Source organism: Pristis pectinata, chromosome 30 (assembly GCF_009764475.1).
Source record: "Pristis pectinata isolate sPriPec2 chromosome 30, sPriPec2.1.pri, whole genome shotgun sequence".
In the NCBI taxonomy this organism is placed as follows: domain Eukaryota; kingdom Metazoa; phylum Chordata; class Chondrichthyes; order Rhinopristiformes; family Pristidae; genus Pristis; species Pristis pectinata.
In genome coordinates this window covers 27067578-27090447 of record NC_067434.1, presented here as the reverse complement: position 1 = coordinate 27090447, position 22870 = coordinate 27067578, and the positions used below count along the sequence as shown (strand labels likewise).

At 42.9% G+C, this 22870-nt stretch overlaps 1 protein-coding gene across 4 annotated transcripts in view; it reads left to right on the top strand.

Moving 5' to 3' along the window:
- Nucleotides 1-22870, top strand: part of LOC127584701 (adenosine kinase-like) — a 280100-nt gene that overhangs the window by 143333 nt on the left and 113897 nt on the right. For all 4 annotated transcript variants that reach the window (XM_052041589.1, XM_052041591.1, XM_052041590.1 and 1 more), the window contains exon 6: nt 14702-14810. In XM_052041589.1, coding sequence (XP_051897549.1) covers nt 14702-14810 — 109 coding nt within the window. The remainder of the gene's footprint in view (nt 1-14701; nt 14811-22870) is intronic.

Here is a 22870-nt window from a genome sequence, read left to right as displayed (position 1 = left end):
AATAGCGGGAGGTACTTAATCAATACTTTACATTAGTATTCACTACGGAAAAAGATCTGGGGGAATGTAGTGAGGACTTGCAGCAGGTTGAAAAGCTTGAGCATGTAGATATTAAGAAAGAGGAGGTGCTGGAACTTTTGGAAAGCATCAAGTTGGATAAGTCGCTGGGACCAGATGAGATGTACCCCAGGCTGCTGTGGGAGGCGAGAGAGGAGATTGTGGAGCCTCTGACGATGATCTTATCATCATCAATGGAGATGGGAGAGGTTCCAGAAGATTAGAGGGTTGCGGATGTTGTTCCCTTATTCAAGAAAGGGAGTAGAGATAGCCCTGGAAATGATAGACCAGTGAGTCTTACCTCAGTGGTTGGTAAACTGATGGAGAAGATCCTGAGAGGCAGGATTTATGAACATTTGGAGAGGTACAATATGATTAGGAATAGTCAGTATGGCTTTGTCAAGGGCAGGTCCTGCCTTACGAGCCTGATTGAATTTTTTGAGGATGTGACTAAACACATTGATGAAGGGAGAGCAGTAGATGTAGTGCATATGGATTTCAGCAAGGCATTTGATAAGGTACCCCATGCAAGGCTTATTGAGAAAGTAAGGAAGCATGGGATCCAAGGGGACATTGCAATGTGGATCCAGAACTGGCTGGCTCACAGAAGGCAAAGAGTGTTTGTTGAAGGGTCATGTTCTGCATGCAGGTTGGTGACCAGTGGTGTACCTCAGGGATCTGTCCTGGGACCCTTACTCTTTGTGATTTTTATAAACGACCTGGATGAGGAAGTGGAGGGATGGGTTAATAAGTTTGTGGATGACACAAAGGTTGGATGTGTAGTGGATAGTATAGAGGGCTGTCAGGAGTTACAGCGGGACATAGGTAGGATGCAAAGTTGGTCTGAGAAGTGGCAGATGCAGTTCAAGCCAGATAAGTGTGAAGTGGTTCATTTTGGTAGGTCAAATATGATGGCAGATTATAGTATTAATGGTAGGACTCTTGGCAGTGTGGAGAATCAGAGGGCTCTTGGGGTCAGAGTCCATAGGACGCTCAAAGCAGCTGCACAGGTTGACTCTGTGGTTAAGAAGGCATATGGTATATTGTCCTTCATCAATCGGGGAACCAGGAGGTATTGTTGCAGCTATATAGGACCCTGGTCAGACCCCACTTGGAGTACTGTGCTCAGTTCTGGTCACCTCACTGCAGGAAGAATGTGGAAGCCATAGAAAGGGTGCAGAGGAGATTTACAAGGATGCTGCCTGGATTGCAGAGCATGCCTATGAAAGCAGGTTGAGGGAACTCGGCCTTTTCTCCTTGGAGCGACGGAGGATGGGGGGGAGGGACCTGACAGAGGTATATAAGATGATGAGAGGCATTGATCGGGTAGATAGTCAGAGGCTTTTCCCCAGGGCTGAAATGGTTGCCACAGGAGGACATAGGTTTAAGGTGCTGGGGAGTAGGTACAGAGGAAATGGCAGGGGTAAGTTTTTTACTCAGAGGGTGGTGAGTGCATGGAATGGTCTACCAGCAATGGTGGTGGAAGCAGATACGATAGGGTCTTTTAAGAGACTTTTGGATAAGTACATGGAGCTGAGAAAAATAGAGGGCTATGGGTAAGCCTAATAATTTCTAAGGAAAGGACATGTTCGGCACAGCTTTGTGGGCCAAAGGGCCTGAATTGTGCTGTAAGTTTTCTATGTTTCTATGTTCTAGGCCTCCAGCCCAAATAAGTCCCTTCAACCACCACCCTCTGTCTTTATTGGCAAGCCAGTTCTGGATCCACATAGCCAATTCTCCACTGACCCCATGTATCTGAACTTTCTTGATTAACCCATTATGTGTGACCTTGTCAAATGCCTTACTGAGATAGATGACGTCCACAGCTCTACCTTTATCAATCTCTCTCGTCATCTTGTCATATCAGAGGTAGATAAAACTAGAGGACACAGATTTAAAGGGAGAAAAGACTTAAAGGGGATCTGAGTGGGACCTTCTTCATCCAGAGAGTGGTAAGTACCTGGGATTTAGAAACTGTGTTCTTAGTTCCAAATTCTAAATTCAGCGTCAGGTTTATTGTCATTGACTTATGTCGAGAACTTTGTTGTTTTGCAGCAGCAGTATAGTGCAAGACATAAAAATGTCCTATAAGTTACAAAAATAGTAAATAGTGCGAAAGAGGAATAATGAGGTAGTGTTCATGGACCATTCAGAAATCTGATGGCAGTGGGGAAGAAGCTGTTCTTGAAACATTACCTGTGGGTCTTCAGGCTCCTGTATCTCGTCCCTGATGGTAGTACCGAGAAGAGTGCATGTCCCAGATGATGAGGGTCCTTAATGATGGATACTGCCTTCTTGAGGCACCACCTCTTGAAGGTGTCCTCAATGACGTGGAGGGTTGTGCCTGTGATGAAGCTGGCTGAGTCTACAACCCTCTGCAGCCTCTTTTGATCCTGCACATTGGAGCCTCTATACCAATCGGTGATGCAACCAGTCAGAATGTTCCTCAAACTCCTGATGAAGTAGAGCTGCTGGCATGCCTTCTTCATGATTGTATCAATTTGTTGGGCCCAAGATAGATCCTCTGAGATGTTGATGCTCAGGAATTTGAAGCTGCTGCTAAATTGTTAATACAAGTTGTGAATGATGGTGGTCCCAGCACTGATCCTTGTGGAACACTTCAACCTATCTTCTTCAAACATGAATAACTATCCTTTACTCACAATCTGCTTTCCAAACTATTCTGGGGGGTGCTTGACCCCTGACTGCGCAATCTCAGACTTGATTCTTTAGTCTGTTGTGGGGAAAATCTTATTAAATTACAAGGACTGCATTAAATTGTCCCCTCACTCTGTTACCTCTTCAAGAAATTAAAGTTGATCAAGCAAGACTTTCCCTTTTCAAACTGATGCTAACAATTCAGTACTAAGTGTTCTTTTCTCTCCATCAGCAGGGACTGTCACCAGTGTTAAGTTGATTTGTCTATTATTTGCTGAGCATAATTTATCCCCCTTCTTAAACATAGCTACTGAGTTAGCTCTCTGAAAATTTTATAAACCTTTATCCAACAAATTATTTAGTATTAGTCATGTTAAAGCTGCTTATTCCTTGGATTCTTTTAAAATGTGTGGTGCAATCCATCTGGACCAGTGTTTTATTCTCTGAATTTGGTATTTTAAGTACCCATTTTTCTATTTTAAATGCAGTTATCTCATTCCTTATTTTATTATCCAATATCATATATACCTTTTCTATGTCCTTGGTAAACACTGGTGAAATACTATTTAATGTTGATACTATCTCCCCATCATTACTTGTGATATTGTCCTACCACCTCAAAATGACAATAGAACACGGAACAGTAGCCCTCTGCCCCCCCCCACCATGTCTGCACCCACATGATACCAATCTAAACTCATCTCATTTGCCCGTACATGGTCTGTATCCCTCCATCCCCCGCCTGTTCATATGTCTGTCCAAATGCCTCTTAAACACCACTATTATATTTGCTTCTACCACCTCCCCTGGCAGTGCGTCCCAGGAACCTACCGCTCTCTGTGTAAAAACAAAAACTTGCCGCACAAATCTCCTTCGAATTTTCCCCCTCTCACCTTAAATCCATGTTCCAGTATTTGACATTCCATCCTGGGAAGAAGAGCCCCAACCTTTGTATTATATTGATCTATCTGTAATAGATTTTTTAATATTTCTTGATAAGTTAATTAAACTGTCCTTCTTTGCTCTCTTAGTTCTTTTCCAGAGTTTTCACCTCATTCCTTTGTATTTTCCTTCAACACGAACTCTGCTGGTTAGATCGTCAGTGGATGCCTTTTTTCATAACCCTCAATTGTTCCCTTGTATGTTACTCATCCATAGTGCCTAGCAACTTGAGAAAACATTTTTATAACTGATCTACAGTATCATGGAGAATTATTCTGTGATTTGCAGCGATCTGTAATTCAGCTCAAATACAAACATTATGTCATCTTCAGCAGTTTCTCCATCTGGCTCAGAGAACAGAGGATACTCAGTGACAGTCTTCTGAAGCATTGGTGTATTTAAAATGATGTGGGGCATAGGGTAGACAGCCAGAGTCTGTTTCCCATGATAGGGGTGTCTTAAACAAGAGGGCATAGTTTAAGGTGAGAGGGAAGAGGTTTAAGGGGGATCTGAGGTTTTTTTCTTATACACAAAGTAGTTGATATCTGGAATGAGCTGCCCGAGGAAGTGGTGGAGGCAGGAGCAGTTACAACATTTATGAGGCATCTGGACAGGTACTTGAATGAGCAGGGCATGGAGGGATATGGAATTAATGCAGGCAGATAGACGTGATGGTCAGCATAGACACAGTGAGCTGTTTCTCTGCTGTACAACTCTATGACTCTTAAGGTCCTAGAAGTAATGTATCTGAGTCACTAAGTCTCCTGGTAAATTTTAATTTTCCCAAGTTAATAAGCAACACTATGAAATTGTTCAATTGCTAGCTTTTTGAAGAAATATGCAGAAATGAGTTAAAAGACGCTCTATAGATCATGAGGAGCAACCTTATCGGTTTCCCACATTAACAGTCTTTCCACCATGGTCAAAGACCATGAGTAAGATTAGGAATTTTAACTGACCATTATTCTCCGGGGATTACAAAGGCAAGGGCAACAAAATATATCTCCTGCTGTTCTCGCTGAAATCGGCTAACTTGGAATCTGGATCCTTTATGACATAGTGTTGCCAATGATATGCTTGGCCACTAAATCACTAAAATAAATTTTCTTTTTATTTTATTAATCAGTTCAGTAACTTGCCCCAAGTAATTTTCATAGAATCATAGAACAATACAGCATAATACAGGCCCTTCAGCCCATGATGTTTTGCCGAACTAATTAAACTAGTAATTAAATGCCTAACTAAACTAATCTCTTTTGCCTTTCACCTTAAATACATGCTCTCTAGTATTAGACATTTCAACCCTGGGAAAAAGATACCAGCTGTCTACTCAATCTATGCCTCTAATAATCTCATAACCTTCAATCGGGTCTCTGCTGCTCCAGAGAAAACAACCCAAGTTTGTCCAACCTCTCCTTATAGCACATGCCCTCTAATCCAGGTAGCATCTTGGTAAACCTCTTCTGCACTGTCTTCAAAGCCTCCACGTCCTTTCTATAATGGCATGACCAGAATTGAATACAATACTCCAGATACGGCCCAACTCAAGTTGTATAAAGCTGTAACATAACTTCCCGACTCTTGAACTCAGTGCCTTGACTAATAAAGGCAAGCATGTCATAAGCCTTCTTTACCACCCTATCGGCCTGTGCAGCCACTTTCAGGAGCTATGGACTTAGATCCCAAGATCCCTTTGTACATCAACACTGTGAAGTGTACTGTCCCTTTACATTTGATCCCCCAAAGTGTAAAACTTCACATTTGGCTGGATTAAACTCCATCTGCCATTTCTCTGCCCATATCTGCAACTGATCTATATCTCATTGTATCATTTGGCAATCTTCTACACTGTCCCAATGCTACCAATCTCTAGACAGATTGAAGTGGAAATACGTAGATGAAGTGGTGAAGAAGGCATTTGGCATTCATGCCTTCATTGGTCAGGGCACTAAGTACAAGAGTCAGGATGCCATGTTACAACTGTACAGATGTTAAGGGGACCACACCTGGTATACTGTGTGCAGCTCAGGTTTCCCATCAATAGGAAGGATGTCAATAAGTTGGAAATGGTGCGGAAAAGATTCAAAGGATGTTACTAGAACTGGAGGGCTTGAGTTACAAGGAGAGACTGAATAGGCTGGGACTTTTTTCCCTGGAGCATTGGAGGCTGAGGGGTGACCTTATAGACATTTATAAAATCACAAGAGGCATAGATAAGGTGAATGGTCTTTATTCCCAGTGTAGGGGAGTTTAAGAGTAGAGGACATAGATTTAAGGTGAAAGGGGAAAGATTTAAAAGGGATCCGAGGGACAACATTTTCCTCGCAGAGGGTGGAAAATAAATGGGAGATCTTGTATAACATGGATAAGTATAAAGTTATTCACGTCAGCAAGACGAACATAGGGGTGGTGTATAATTTAAGTGATGATAGATTGGGAAATGTTAACAACATCTCGTATTCCACCTAGGTGTTCTACAACACAATGGTATGAATACTGAATTTTACAATCTCAGGTAACCCTTACCTTCTGTATTCCCATCTCCTTCTGATCCATCTCTGGTCACCCTATCTTTATTCACTTTCTCATACAATCCCTCCTGCCCTCACATCAGCCATTTCCATACCCGTGTCCCTGCTGGTTCCATTCACCTTCCAACCACACACTTCACCTATCAGAACCCCTCCCCCATCTGGTTCCATCCACCTTTCATCTGTCCCTTAAATAGTTCCAATATCATTTTCCTTACTTATCAGACTCCAACTCTTGTAGCCCTCATGTCCCTGCTTATCAGCCACTAGCCGGTCTCCAACACCACCCTCACCTCCCCCCACCTACCTCCATCTGCCCCTGGTCTGCTTCCACATATCAACCACCTGGGTCTATCTCCCAAATGCAGCTCTCACCTTCCCCCAGCTGGCTGCTTCTTTCATTATCCCTCACTGCTCCTTGGTCCACCTATCATCTACTGGCTCCTGTTTCCCACCCCCTGCCCCCACCCCCCTTTATTACCAGTGATCTTTCTGCTCCACTCTCAGTCCTGATGTAGGGAGTTGACCCAAAACGTGGATTATTCCTCTACCCCCACAGGTGCTGCTTGACCCACGGAGTTCCTCCAGCAGTTTGTTTTTTGCTATGAAGTATCATAAACAGGGAGTAAGCTAGGAAAGGACCAAGATGACAAAGATGGGTGGACATTTGCCAGGGTATAATTAAAGCAGAAAATTATGATACGTTTTGATAGGAAGAATACAGAGAGACAACACAAACTAAATTGAGTTTGAAAAGAGGTAGAAACATAGAAAACCTACAACACAATTCAGGCCCTTTGGCCCACAAAGCTGTGCCGAACATATCCCTACCATAGAAATTACTAGGCTTACCTATAGCCCTCTATTTTTCTCAGCTCCATGTACCTTTCCAAAAGTTTCTTAAAGGACCCTACCGTTTCCGCTTCCACCACCGTTGCCGGCAGCCCATTCCACGCACTCACCACTCTCTGAGTAAAAAAACTTACCCCTGACATCTCCTCAATATCTACTCCCCAGCACCTTAAACCTGTGTCCTCTTGTGGCAACCATTTCAGCCCTGGAGAAAAGCCTCTGACTATGTACCCAATCAATGCCTCTCATCATCTTATATACCTCTATCAGGTCCCCCCTCATCCTCCGTCACTCCAAGGAGAAAAGGCCGAGTTCCCTCAACCTGCTTTCATAAGGTATGCTCTGCAATCCAGGCAACATCCTTGTAAATCTCCTCTGCACCCTTTCTATGGCTTCCACATTCTTCCTGTAGTGAGGTGACCAGAACTGAGCACAGTACTCCAAGTGGGGTCTGACCATGGTCCTATATAGCTGCAACAATACCTCCCGGCTCCTAAATTCAATTCCCCAATTGATGAAGGACAATACACCGTATGCCTTCTTAACCACAGAGTCAACCTGTGCAGCTCCTTTGAGCGTCCTATGGACTCAGACCCCAAGATCCCTCTGATCGTCTACACTGCCAAGAGTCCTACCATTAATACTATACTCTGCCATCATATTTGACCTACCAAAATGAACCACTTCACACTTATCTGGCTTGAACTGCATCTGCCACTCCTCAGCCCAACTTTGCATCCTATCTATGTCCCGTTGTAACCTCTGACAGCCCTCTATACTATCCACTACACATCCAACCTTTGTGTCATCCGCAAACTTACGAACCCATCCCTCCACTTCCTTGTCCAGGTCATTTATAAAAAGTAAGGGTCCCAGGACAGATCCCTGAGGTACACCACTGGTCACCGACCTCCATGCAGAATACAACCCTTCAACAACCACTCTTTGCCTTCTGTAGGCCAGCCAGTTCTGGATTCACATTGCAATGTCCCCTTGGATCCCATGCCTCCTTACTTTCTTACTAAGCCTTGCATGGGGTACCTTATCAAATGCCTTGCTGAAATCCATATACACTACATCTACTGCTCTCCTTTCATCGATGTGTTTAGTCACCTCCTCAAAAAGTTCAATCAGGCTCGTAAGGCAGGACCTGCCCTTGACAAAGCCATGCTGACTATTCCTAATCATATTATACCTCTCCAAATGTTCATAAATCCTGCCTCTCAGGATCTTCTCCATCAGTTTACCAACTACTGAGGTAAGACTCACTGGTCTATCATTTCCTGGGCTATCTCTACTCTCTTTCTTGAATAAGGGAACAACATCTGCAGCCCTCCAATCTTCTGGGACCTCTCCCATCTCCATCGAGTGCAGGATGATTCTGTAAAAATCTTTCAAAGTAACAGGTTAATAAATCATTTAGGTTTGTTGTATTTATAAACAGAGAGGCAGCACAGAAGTCAAGGTGTTCTACTAAATTTGTATTAAATACTAGGTCAGTCCCAACTAGAGTACTGTCTCAGAATTCGAGGCAACACACTTTTGAGGTATGTGAAGGCTTCTGAGAGATACAGAAGAGATTTACTAGAATGGTTCTTGGGATGATGGCTTACCATTATATGAATAGACTGCAGTAGATGGGGCTGTTACCTTTAGACATAGATGGAAAAGAGAAGCTTTCATAAAGATGTTTAAAATCAAGATGGTTTTGAAGTAAATAAAGAGAAACAGTTTCTAATGGCTGACAGGTCAACAGGCAGAGGGCACAGATGTGAGGTGACTGACAGAAGAACCTGAGCAAGATAAAGAGAACAAATTTTATCTGTGACCATTTAGGATTTGGAACTCACTGCTCAATAGGGCAGTGGATTAAGATTCAACACTAGTTTTCAAAGGTGAATTTGATAAATATAAATGGCATAAACTAATGGGGAAAGAGAAAGCAAGTTGGAAAAATGTATCAGACAATGAAAGAGCTGACACAGACTTGATTATTGAGTGTCCTCTTCTGTGCTATTCGATGATTTTATGTATCACGAGCAAGGAATTGTCCATCAAATTAAGGAATTAGAAAACCGTTTCAAACTTCTGTATCCAAAAGGTCATTGCCAGGGCCAATTTTTATACCTGATTTAAGAATATACAGTAACTGGAGTAATGAGTAGATAGAGAAGCAAGGAGATTTTTAAAAATAATAGACAGGTTTGATGTAATAAACATGGGTAAACTATTTCCTGTCATTGGAAAATCAGTGACATGGGATATGTTAACAAGTTAAATTAATCATTATTGAATACAGAGAAGTTTGAAAAAATTTCTTTACATTGAAAATTTTGGACAAAGAAAGGTTTTGCCTTGGGACATGATCAGGTCAGAGATAACTCAACCCATTAAGTGAAAAATAGATAAATATTTGAAGGAGGGCAAAGATTCTAAGAAATAATAAGATAACAGGAAAGGATGGATTTATGAAAGGGATATCACGTTTGACTAAATTACTAGAGTTCTCCTAGGATGTGACTAACAGAATAATGAGAGCTTGCTAAAACAAACTGACAAACCGGATCAAGTGATCAGTTAACTGAGATGCAACAGCAGACACATAAATAGATCTTTCAGGATACACGGGATAGATACATTACAATAATAAAGAAAAAAATCCAAGGGGAGGACCCACCATCAATAGTTAATTTAAAAAAGTTAAAGATCGTATCTTAAAGAAAAAGCACATCGTTGTGCAAAGGCAGGGGGCTGGTCAGAAAATTAGACAGAATATATTTAAAAAAATTTAAAAGGTTAAGTATTATGTGAGAGAGTTAGCTAGAAATGTATAAACAAATGGAAAGAGTTTCTATAGACATTTTAAAAAGGAAAGGGTTAACAGAGTGAGTATCAGTCCTATGGAAAAGAGAGTCTGGGGAATAATAGTGGAGGACAAGGAGACAGCAGACGAAATAAAGGAGATTTTGTATCTGGTTTCATTATGGAGGATACACGTAATGTCTCAAAACTAACTGTAAATCAGGAATGGGAAGGGAATAAATCAGGAAAATTACAGTAACCAGGGAAGTAGTACTGAGCAAACCGTCGAAAGTACAGGGTGACAAGTCTCCAGGACCAGACAGACTTCATCTTGGAGTCATCCTAGGGTCTTGAAAGAAGTGGCTATTGAAATAGTTGATGCATTGGCTTTAATTTTCCAAAATTACATTTACTATTTTGCAATCTCGGTAATGTTATTCAAAAAGAGATGGAGACAGAAAACAGGAACCAACAGGGAGTTAGCTTAACATCAGGCACGGAAAATGTCAGAAACCATAAAAGATATTACAGCGAGGCACACAGAAAAATTCAAAGTAATTGGGCAAACTCAATATAGTTTTGTCAAAGGGAAATTATGTTTGACCAATTTATTGGCGTTATTTGAAGAAGTAAATCCCTGGAGGAGTATAGGGGATGCAGGAGTGTACACAAGAAAGATATCAGGAGGGCAAAAAGGAGGCATTGGATAGATTGGCAGAGAATATTAAGGAGAATCCAAAGAGATTTTATATATTACAGGAAAAAGAGCAGCTAGAGAGAGAATAGGGCCCCTCAAAGACCAAAGTGGATATCTGTGTGTGAAGCAGCAGGAGATAGGCGAGGTCCTCAATGACTATTTCTCCTGTGTTTTTACTGTGGAGAAAGACACAAAGACTTCGGAACTAGGGAAAGTCAACGGGGAGGTCTTGGATAGTCTGCATTACAGTAGAGGAGATGCTGGTGAGAGGGGGAAGGAAGGTGGGTGGGAAAGGGAGGGGGCAATGTCAGAAGCTGAGAGATGATAGGTAGAAGAGGCAAAGGGGCTATCACCTTTGAGCTTCTTGCATTTCCCCCTTCCTACCTTCCCCCTCTCACCTGGTCTCACCTATCACCTGCCAGCCTATGCTCCTTCCCCTCCCCCAACCACCTTAGAAACCATAGAAAAACTACAGCACAGAAAACAGGCCATTCGGCCCTTCTAGTCTGTGCCCTTACTGGCTTCTGGCTTCTGCCCTTTTCATTTTCAGCACTGATGAAGGGTCTCAACCTGAAGCGTCGACTGTTTATTTCCCTCCATAGATGCTGCATGACCTGCTGAGTTCCTCCAGCATTTTGTGTGTGTAGCATACACAGTTGGCTTGATGGTAAGAAACAGAAGGTGATGATGGAAGGTTGTTTCTCGGACTGGAAGCCAGTGACTAGTGGTGTGCCTCAAGGGTCAGAGCAGGCCTGTTGTTTGTCATCTATATCAACGATTTGGATGAGAATGTACAAGGCATGGTTAGTAACTTTGCAGATGACGTTAAAATATGTGGTATTGTTGACAGTGAAGAAGGTTATCAAAAGTTACAGGGCATCTTGATCAATTGGATAAGTGGGCTGAGGAATGGCAAATGGAGCTTAATTCAGATAAGTGTGAGGTGTTGCTTTTATGAAAGTCAAATCAAGGTAGGACTTTCGTAGTGGATGGTAGGGCCCTGGGAAATGTTGTAGAACAGAAGGACCTTCAGGTACACAATTCCCTGAAAGTGGAGTCACAGTTAGACAGTGGGGAATAAGGCTTTTGGCACGCTGGCTTTCATCTGTCGGGACGCTGAGTATAAGGGTTGGGAGGTCATGGTGCAGTAGTTCATGACGATGGTGAGGCTGCACTTGGAGTATTATGTTCAGTTTTGGCCACCTTGCTCTAGGAAAAATACTATTAAACTGGAAAGAGTGCAGAAAAGATTTACAAGGATGTTGCCAGGACTCGAGTTATAGGGAGAGGTTAGACATACCAGGACTTTCTTCCTTTGAGCATAGGAGACTGAGAGGTGATCTTACAGAGGTGTATAAAATCATGAGAGGCATATTTAGGGTGAATGCACACAGTCTTTTTCCCAGGATTGGGGAATCAAGAACTAGTGGCCATGGATTTAAGGTGAAAGGGAGAGATTTAATAGGAACTTGAAGAGCAACTTTTTTTACACAGAGGGTTGTACAATATGTGGAATGAGCTGCCAGAGAAAGTGGTTGAGGCAGGTACAATAACAACTTTTAAAAGACAACTGAACAGGTACGTGGATAGGAATGCTTTAGAAGTTTATTGGCCAGACATAAGCAAATGGAACTAGTTTGGATGGGCATCTTGGTCAGCATGGACCAATTGGGCCAAAGGGCCTGTTTCTGTGCTGTATGACCCTATAAAGTAACATGCTATGGATAAAGGGGAACTGGTGGATGTACTATAATTATGGTTCCAGAAGACATTTAAAAAGGTGCCGAATGAAAATGTCCTTTTTGGTAGGAAAGGTATTAAAGGTACGTTATCTAAATGGCAAGAGATTGCAAAGCTCTGAGTTAAAGTGGGATCTGGGTAAACTCGTGCATGATCCACTCAGTGATAGTATGCAGGTGCTGTAAGTGATGAGGAAGGCTAACAGAGTGTTATAATTTATTACAAGGGTAATTGGGTACAAAATTAGGGAAGTTACTCTTCAGTTATAAATGGTGGCCATACCGCAAGTGTGGTACTGTGTACAGTACTGCTCTCTTTGTTTAAGAAAGAATGTTAATGCAGTGGAAGTAGTTCAGAGGAGGTTTACTAGACTAGTACCTGGAATGCACAGGTTGTCTTATGAGGAAAGATTGGATAGGCTAGCCTCATGTACACTGGACTGCAGAAGACTGAGTGGTGACTTGAAGGGGTCCTTGACAGGGTGGAGGTGCAGAGGGTGTAACCTCTTGTAAGAGAATCTAGAACCAGGGGTCACTGTTTAAAAGTAAGTTGTTGCTCATTTAAGTGAAAGGTGAAGCAATATTTTTCTCTCAGAGGCAGGCGAGTCTTTGGAGCTCTCTTCCTCAAAGGGTGGTTGAATCAGACTGTTAAGAGGGTGAAAGGTTACCAGGAGTAGGTGGAAATACAGAGTTCAGGTTACAATTAGATCAATGGCAATGTTATTAAATGGCAGAACAGGCTTCAGAGGCCGAATAGCATACCCCTGTTCCTAATTCGTTCGGTGCAAGTGTAATAGATAAGGAAGGGCCAGGGCTGTGGTGTATTTGGATTTTCAGAAGACTTTTGATAAAGTCCCACACAGGAAGTTAGTCAACCGTGTTGGAACACATAGAATTGGGGGTAACTGACTGGCATGAATTGAAAATTGGCCCATAGATTAATAGAAAACAAAGTCTTAAACTGGTCTTTCTCAGGTTGGCAGGCTGTGGCTAACGTGGTCCTCCAGGGGTGGGTACTTCAGCCCCAGCTGTTCATAATCGATCTCAGTCTTTCAGCTGAGGGGACAAAATGTCATATTTCCAAGTTTACTGATCATACAAAAATAAGATGGATTGTGAATTAGGATGGGGGAGTCATTATTGAGGATGGCATCAAATTATAAGAGGACTTGCAGAATGGGCAAATAGTTGGCAGATGAGATTAAACATAGGTAAATATGGTATATTTACAGAAGAAGAATAAGGAGTTTATTTATGATTTGGAAGGTGTGTGAGGAGGTAGAGGCAGTCACTGAAAGTTGGACCATAGATGAGAGAAAGCAAACCAAACACTAAGTTTGTTTAGAGAATTGAAAAAGGGAAATTGTGCTAAACCTGGTTATCCAGCATTTAGAAACCTGTGCACGGTTCCAGTTGTCATGTTATAAAAAGATTATGAAGGCAATGGAGAATGTGCAGAGAAGATTTAGAAGGATGATATCGGTAATACGAGGGAATACCGGTCAGGAAAGGATGAGCAGGTTGCATACTTGTGCTGTTGAGAAAAGAAGGCTGAGGAATGATATTTAAAGTTATGAAACATTTGGGTAGTGTGGATGCAAAGAGAATGCTTGTGGAGAAGAACATAACTAGAGCCACCAATACAACATAGTCCTGAGGCATTCCAACAAAACAACTTTGTTCTTGTTGTCAGAGAGAAGGAGGGATCCAGTGGCTCCGTCAGTGTCTGCACGAGGGACAACAGACAGCATGGGATGCGGGATCTGTCGGACACAGTGCGGAGACTGACCGAGCTGAAGGAGCAGCGGTGCAGGATGGCAGAGGAGGATTTTTAACGAGGTGCTGGGTGGGGGCGGCATTGTGAGGCTCTCGTGCCGTTGAACGGATGTGACCCCTGACCGCTTTCCACCCCTCTGCCTGCCTGACCATCCCTTGACAGTCAGTGGCAAAGCTGCTCGGAATCTCACCCTGTGTTCGGGGGCAACTGATCTCCGTTAGCTCGCCCTTGAGAGGCTGAGGAGGACTTTAAAGGTCGGCACAACATGGTGGGCCAAAGGGCCTGTATTGTCCTATGCTTCTATGGAATTCAGAAGAAACTTCTTTGCCGGAGCATGATGAGAATGTTGGACTCACTGCCACAGGAAGTAGTTGAGGCTAATAGTATAGATGCACTTAAGAGGTCAGACAAACATGCGAGGGAAAAGGGCACAGAGGGTGAAGCCATTGGATGCACATGAGGAAAGGCAGAATTATAAATGTCTGTACAGATTGCTTTGGCCAAATACCCTGTTTCTGTCTTGTATAGCTCTGGTAATTCTTTGGATATTGTCATTCAATTTTATGTAGATGTTTTACGTTTCAAGTTTATTTGTATTTATGGTGTGACAAACATTCAGCTAAATCAATTCATTTGGTTATTGTAGGTCTCTTATCGCTAATCTAGCAGCTGCAAATTGTTACAAAAAGGAGAAGCACCTGGACCACAAGGAAAACTGGCAGCTGGTGGAAAAGGCCAAAGTGTATTATATTGCCGTATGTATAATTTTCATCAGAAGTTTCGATTTCTAGTGCACATTCTTCATGCATTAGAGAGTTAAAATGGCAAACTCTACCTGACCTATTTTATCTCATCTATCTCAATTTTAATGTTAACTAATGTTTATCCTTTCAAGGTGGGTAGTCTACTTCAGTCAGTGATCGCAGCAGCTAGATAACAAACCTTTTATCTAAGGTTCCTTGGTACCTAAGCAGTTTGATATGAACATCTAAAATGACGAAGGAAACACAAATTGGTCTGTTGAGCCTGCTACACAAGGTTCAGAACCTCCCAAGCATCATTTCACAACAACACCTCTCCTATACACCAGCAGCTTGATTATCTTGAAGAAACAGAAACATTAAAAAGCTAAGATCAATTCTTCTCTGATCGCCTCAAGAGAACATATTGAGCAGATGTATATTAGTTGGGATTCAATTAATCCTTTGAGCACTAATCTGCCACTTACAGGAACCATTCCAGTTCACTTTTGAAAGTGTGCAGCAAACCAGTGCACTCTGCATGTCGGAAATCTGTTCTGTCCGTCAGCAGTCCTATGGGGAAAAGGAGAACCTGCAAGTTCGTCTACTTTAGTTCTCCCTTTCCATATAAAGGCATAAATGTAGAGAATGGTAGAGCATGAGAGGAGCTCATTTGGCCCAATGAGTATATACCGGCTCTCGGCAATCCAGCTAGTTTCACTCCCCTGCACGGCCCTACAAATGCTTTCCATACAGATCAAGCTCTTCTAATCTTCCAGTTGTATCTGCCTCCACTACTACTCATGACTGTGTATTCTGGACCATGAACACTCACTGCTTCAGAAAGTTTTTCTATATGACACTTTTAATTCTTTGCTTAATCACCTTTGATCTCTGCCCCTTGTTTCTTGATGCTTCTACCAATGGGAACTGTTTCTCTTTAACTACTCTGTCTATAATTTTAAACAGCTCTATCAGATACCATCACAACCTCGATTCCAAGCAGAATAACCCTAGCTTCTTCAGTCTTATCCACTTAACTAAAGACCCTACCTCCCACCACCACCCCACCCCCCTGACCCCTGATTCATTTTAGTAAATCACTTCTGCACCCTGCCTTAAAGCCTTTGTATTTTTCCCACCATGTGCCATCTGGGACTGGATACAATACTCCAGGTATTGGTTTGCATGATTCCTTACCTGCCTTATTAAGATGATCTGTCAGTTAGGACATTGTCTAATTCTGCTACTTTACATACAAACTCAATTGGAGAAGAGCCATTTTCAATGGACTGAAAACAGATTTGGCCTTAGTAGATTGGAATTCAGAACTTGGCAGACAAAACTGCAAATTGAATAATTGGAGGCCTTTAAGATGGAGACATTTCAGCTACAATCTAGGTATATTTCCAAGAGGGAGAAGGGGAAGAAAATTAAAGCCAGAGCTTCCTGCATGAGCAAAATGATAGAGTGTAAAATAGAGCATCAAAAAAAGCAACAAATGACAGATGCCAGGTTGTTGACACAAGTGAGAATTGGGCTGATTGCAGAAAGTTCAGAGAGGAAGTACAAAAAGGAAATAAGAAAGACAAACAGTGAGGATGAGAAGAGACTGGCAGCATATATCAAAGAGATGCTCAAAATATTCTACAGGCATGTGTACAGGAAAAGGATTGTAAGAGAAAAGCAGAGACCATAAAGAAAATCTGCTGGTGGACATAGCTTTACACCAGTCTTCACCAAGGAAGAAGATGCTGCTGGAGAATTGGCAAAGGAAAATGTAGTCCCATTATGGATGAGCAAAAAATTGATAAAGAGAAGGTACTAGAAAGGCTAGTTGCATTTAAATAGATAAATCACCTGGTTCAGATGAGTTGCAGATACTGCAGAGGTGCTGGTCACAATTTTCCAAATATCCCTGAATTCAGAGGTGATGCTTAAGGAAAGGAAAGTTGTAAATGTTTACATAATTGTTTAAAAATAGGGTGTAGGGATAAAGTCAATAACTTCAAGCCTATTAGTTTAACCTTGGTGGTAGAAAAATATTGAGAAACGATAATCAGAAACAGAACTAGCAATCACTTGGACAAATGCAAATTGATTAGAAAAACAGGAGATCTTATGGTGGTATTTCAAATATTGAAGGGAATAGGCATATATTTAGTGAGGAATTGTTCCCATTAGCAGAAGTGTCAACAACTAGGGGATGTAGAATGAAAGTGATTGCTATTAGTACCAAAAGGAAAAGGAATTTTATGTAGCAAGTGGTTAGGGTCAGGAATGCACCATTGTCATGACAGAGCAGATAAGTTCAATTCTTGAGCTCAGTTTCTCCACCTCTGCTCTGATGATGGGCCTTTCCACTTCAGGGAATCCTAGATGTCCAACTTCTTTACTAACCTTGGCTAGTAAACCCCTACTGTCATTGAGAGAGCTCACACCTGTATCTCTGCCATTTCCTGCACCTCTGCTCTCACCCCCATCCCTCCCAGACCTAACAGGGATAGGGTCCCCCTTGACTTCACATTTTGTCCTACCAGCTTACGTATCTAACACATCATTCTCCACTACTTCCACCATCTCCGATGGAAACCCACTACCAGGAATGTCTTCCCCTCCCCACCCCTTTCTGCCTTTCGCAGGGACTGCTCTCTCCTCGACTCCTGAGTTCACTCTGCACTGCCCCACCCATCTCGCTCCCACCCTGTGAACTTTTCATTGCCTCCACCATAGGTGCAACACCTGCTCCTACATCACCTGCACCCAGGGACCCAAACAGTCCTTTCAGGTGAGACAGAGATTCACCTGCACCTCCCTTAGTATCATCTACTGCATTCAGTGCTCCAAGTGTGGCCTCCTCTACATTGGCGAGACCAAACACAGACTGGTTGACCGTTTCTCAGAACACCTGCGCTCTGTCCGTAACCATGATCTGCATCTCCCCGTTGCCACAGATGCTGCCTGGCCTGCTGAGTTCCTCCAGCATCATTGTGTTTTTCATCTAGATTCCAGCATCTGCAGTCCTTCTTGTTTCTCTTTTGAGAGAGACAGTGGTCCTCACTTTGACTTTGAGAACAGTGCAGGCACTTGTGTTTGTTTGCTAGTTAAACATCAATTAGCAATCAAATGTAAGCACCTACATTGCTCTCAAAGTCAAAAGTCAACACCACCCTGACTTGTAGGCAAGGGATCCATTTTGTCCTCCTCCCATTCACTTCCAGGTACTATTTCAGTTTTTGCTTCTAGCATGTCACAAGGTCTGTAAGTATGTAGTTTAAGTTAGGAGACACAAGAGACTGCAGGCACTGGAATCTGGAGCAAAAAATAAGTTGCAGGAAGAACTCAGCGAGTCAAGCAGCATCTGGAGGCAATGGGATGATTGACATTTTGGGCTTAGATTCTGCATGCAAACCTGATGCTGGATCTTCACCTGAAACGCCAACCATTGCTTTGCCTCCACACATGCTGTTTGACCTGCTGAGTTCTTCCAGCAGTTTATTTATTATTTGTACTTTGTTAGATTTCTGCCTTCTAAAGCAAATTAGTTTAAAATATATCAATACTGATACAGGGTGGCAGAAGTTTCCCCTATAAACAGAGAACATAGAGCAGTACAGCACAGGAACAGGTCCTTCGGCCCACAATGTTGTGTTGAACTAATTAAACTAGTAATTAAATGCCTGACTAAACTAATCCCTTCTGCCTAAACAATGTCCATATCCCTCCATTTTCTGCACATTCATGTGCCTGTCTAAGAGGCTCTTAAACGTCTCTATCGTATTATTCTCCACTACCACCCCTCACCACATTCCAGGCACCCATCACTTTCTCTGTTTTAAAAAAACTTGCCCCACACATCATCTTTGAACTTACCCCTTCTCACTTTAAATGCATGCCCTCTAGTTTTAGACATTTCGCTCCTGGGAGAAAGATACCAGCTGTCTATCTATGTCTCTCATAATTTTATAAGCTTTTATCAGGTCTCCCCTCAGTGTCCGCTGCTCAGAGAAAACAACCCCAGTTTGTCCAACCTGTCCTTGTAGCACATGTCCTCTAATCCAGACAACATCCTGGTAAACCTCTTCTGCACCCTCTCCAAAGCCTCCACATCCTTCCTCTAATGGGGTGACCAGAATTGAATGCAATACTCCAGATGCGACCTAACCAGAGTTTTATAAAGCTGCAACATAACTTCTTGATTCTTGAATTCAGTACCTCAACTAATAAAGGCAAGCGTGCCATATGCCTTCTTTACCACCTTATCAATCTATGCAGCCACTTTCAGGGAAGTATGGACTTGGACCCCAACTGTTGATCAACACTGTTAAGGGTCCTGCCATTAACTGTGTACTGTCCCTTTACTCCCAAAGTGCAACATCTCACATTTGCCCAGATTAAATGCCACCTACTATTTCTTCGCCCATATCTTCAACTGATCTGTGTTCCACTGTATCCTTTGGCAATATTCTGCACTATCCACAGCACCACCAATATTTGTGTTATCCCACTAATATTTGTATCATCTGTGAACCTACTAACCCACCCATCCACATTTTCATCCAGGTCATTTATATAACAAACAGCAGAGATCCCAGTACGGATCCCTGCAGAACACTACTAGTCACGGACCTCCAGCCAGAATAAATCCCATCGACCATTACCCATATCCCACATCCCACTCCCATACTTACATGTCTATCTGTGACCTCCTCTACTGCCACGTTGAGACCAGATGCAGGTTGGAGGAACAATACCTCAAATTTCGCTTTGGGAGTCTCCAACCTGATGGCCTCAGCATCGATTTCTCTAACTTCCAGTAACTCCACCCCTTCTTTTTCTCCCACCCCCCCCACCCCCCCACCCAACTCCTTTGTCTTTGCTTATTCCTATGGCTCCTTTCCCCCACCTTGATGACCTGCCCATCTCCTCTCTTCCCCTCCCCCATCCTTTATTCCATGGTCCACTGCCCTCTCCTACCGGATTCCTCCTCCTTCAGCCCTTTGCCTCTTCTATCACCTCTCAGCTTATTACATCTTCTTCCCCTCCCCCACCCACCTACCTTCCTCCTCTCACCTGGAATCACCTGAATTTACCTATCCCCTGCCTGCATGTGCTCCTCCCCCTCCCCCTCACCTTTTTCTGGCAAATACCCTCTTCTTCTCCAGTCCTGATGAAGGGTCTCGGCCTGAAACATTGCCTGTTTATTTCCCTCCATAAAGGCTGCCTGACCTGCTGAGTTCCTCCAGCACTTTTTGTGTATTCCTCCAGATTTTGCATCTGCAGAATTTTTTTGTGTGATCATTACCCTCTTGCCTTCTATGGGCAAGCCAATTCTGAATTGAAAGGAAAAGAAAAGCTTACAAAAGGTACAGAGAGCTAGGTAATGTTAGAGATCTGGAAGAGTATAAGGCTAACAGGAAGGAGCTTAAGAAGGAAATTAGGAGAGCCAGGAGGGGACATGAGAAGGCCTTGGCGGGCAGGATTAAGGAAAACCCCAAGGCATTCTACATGTACGTGAAGAGCAAGAGGATAAGATGCAAAAGGATAGGGCCTATCAAGTGCAGCAGTGGAAAGGTGGGTATGGATCCGGAAGAAATAGCGGAGGTACTTAATAAATACTTTACATCAGTATTCGCTACGGAAAAAGATCTGGGTGATTGTCGTGAGGACTTGCAGCAGGCTGAAAAGGAAAGAGGAGATGCTGGAACTTTTGGAAAGCATCAAGTTGGATAAGTCGCTGGGACCGGATGGGATGTACCCCAGGCTGCTGTGGCAGGCGAGAGAGGAGATTGCGGAGCATCTGACGATGACCTTTGCATCATTGATGGAGGCGAGAGAGGTTCCAGAAGATTGGAGGGTTGCGGATGTTGTTCCCTTATTCAAGAAAGGGAGTAGAGATAGCCCAGGAAATTATAGACCGGTGAGTCTTACCTCAGTGGTTGGTAAACTGATGGAGAAGTTCCTGAGAGGCAGGATTTATGAACATTTGGAGAGGTATAATATGATTAGGAATAGTCAGTATGGCTTTGTCAAGGGCAGGTCCTGCCTTACGAGACTGATTGAATTTTTTGAGGATGTGACTAAACACATCGATGAAGGGAGAGCAGTAGATGTAGTGTATATGGCTTTCAGCAAGGCATTTGATAAGGTACCCCATGCAAGGCTTATTGAGAAAGTAAGGAAGCATGGGATCCAAGGGGACATTGCAATGTGGATCCAGAACTGGCTGGTTCACAGAAGGCAAAGAGTGGTTGTTGAAGGGTTGTATTCTGCATGGAGCTCTGTGACCAGTGGTGTATCTCAGGGATCTGTCCTGGGACCCTTACTCTTTGTGATTTTTATAAACGACCTGGATGAGGAAGTGGAGGGATGGGTTAGTAAGTTTGTGGATGTCACAAAGGTTGGATGTGTTGTGGATAGTATAGAGGGCTGTCAGAGGTTACAGCAGGACATAGATAGGATGCAAAGTTGGTCTGAGAAGTGGCAGATGCAGTTCAAGCCAGATAAGTGTGAAGTGGTTCATTTTGGTAGGTCAAATATGATGGCAGAATATAGTATTAATGGTAGGACTCTTGACAGTGTGGAGGATCAGAGGGATCTTGGGGTCCGAGTCCATAGGACGCTCAAAGCGGCTGCGCAGGTTGGCTCTGTGGTTAGGAAGGTATACGGTGTATTGTCCTTCATCAATCGGGGATTGAATTTAGGAGCCAGGAGGTATTGTTGCAGCTATATAGGACCCTGGTCAGACCCCTCTTGGAGTACTGTGCTCAGTTCTGGTCGCCTCACCACGGCAAGGATGTGGAAGCCATAGAAAGGGTGCAGAGGAGATTTATAAGGATGCTGCCTGGAATGCAGAGCCTGCCTTATGAAAGCAGGTTGAGGGAACTCAGCCTTTTCTCCTTGGAGCAACGGAGGATGAGGGAGGACCTGATAGAGGTATATAAGATGATGAGAGGCATTGATCGGGTAGATAGTCAGAGGCTTTTCCCCAGGGCTGAAATGGTTGCCACAAGAGGACATAGGTTTAAGGTGCTGGGGAGTAGGTACAGAGGAGATGTCAAGGGTAAGTTTTTTACTCAGAGAGTGGTGAGTGTGTGGAATGGGCTGCCGGCAACGGCGATGGAGGTGGATATAATAGGGTCTTTTAAGAGATTGTTGGATAGGTACATGGAGATGAGAAAAATAGAGGGCTATGGGTAAGCCTAGTAATTTCTAGGGTAGGGACAAGTTCAGCACAGCTTTGTGGGCCGAAGGACCTGAATTGTGCTGTAGGTTTTTCTATGTTTCTATGAAACAGCTAAGTCAGCACGGATCCCATGCATCTTAATCTTCTGGATGAGCCTACCATTAGGGACCTTGTCAAATACCTTACTAAAATCCATGTAGTCAATATCCACAGCTCTACCTTTATTGATCACCTTCATCATCAGTGAAGCTATCAGTACCTCCTCTATCTTTTTGCTTTAGATCTGATTGGTGCCTTTGTATGTTCAAATGTATGTTCTGGTCTGCTTACAAAAAAGTGTTCATTGAAACTGCCTGCTTCGATGTGGAGGTGGAAAATAAGCCAATGTTCAGTAGCCCAAAACTGTCAAAGGAACTGAACGCTAGCTTGTTGGAAAGCAGACATTTGTTAAATACTGAAATGAGTTACCTTGTCATTCTACTCAAAGGGATCAAAGTTGCATACGATTGAAAGAAATAGACCATTCTTAAATTGCTATTTTTCAATTTGCTTCTCTTTTTGAAATGAAAGTACTGTGCAAGCTTAGCATATTGAGCTTTCCTTTACAGACATCTTCTGCAAATTATCTAATCATTATGTGTATTGGTAACATCTGCTTCAAATCCTGATTTTGCATGGTACTGTCAAGCGATGTCAGTCTGTGTGAAGATGCTATGGCACAATAATGTAAAGTGCGGTCATGGAGAATTATATATAACCTCCAAGTGTCATGAATGTATCTTAACATGATCTAAAGATACAGTCTCTGACACATCTGGCAAATACAGAGTGTGAGTGGTTATAGTTTTGAAGCTGGTCTATTTGATTATGTGCTCGTGTTCCTTCACTG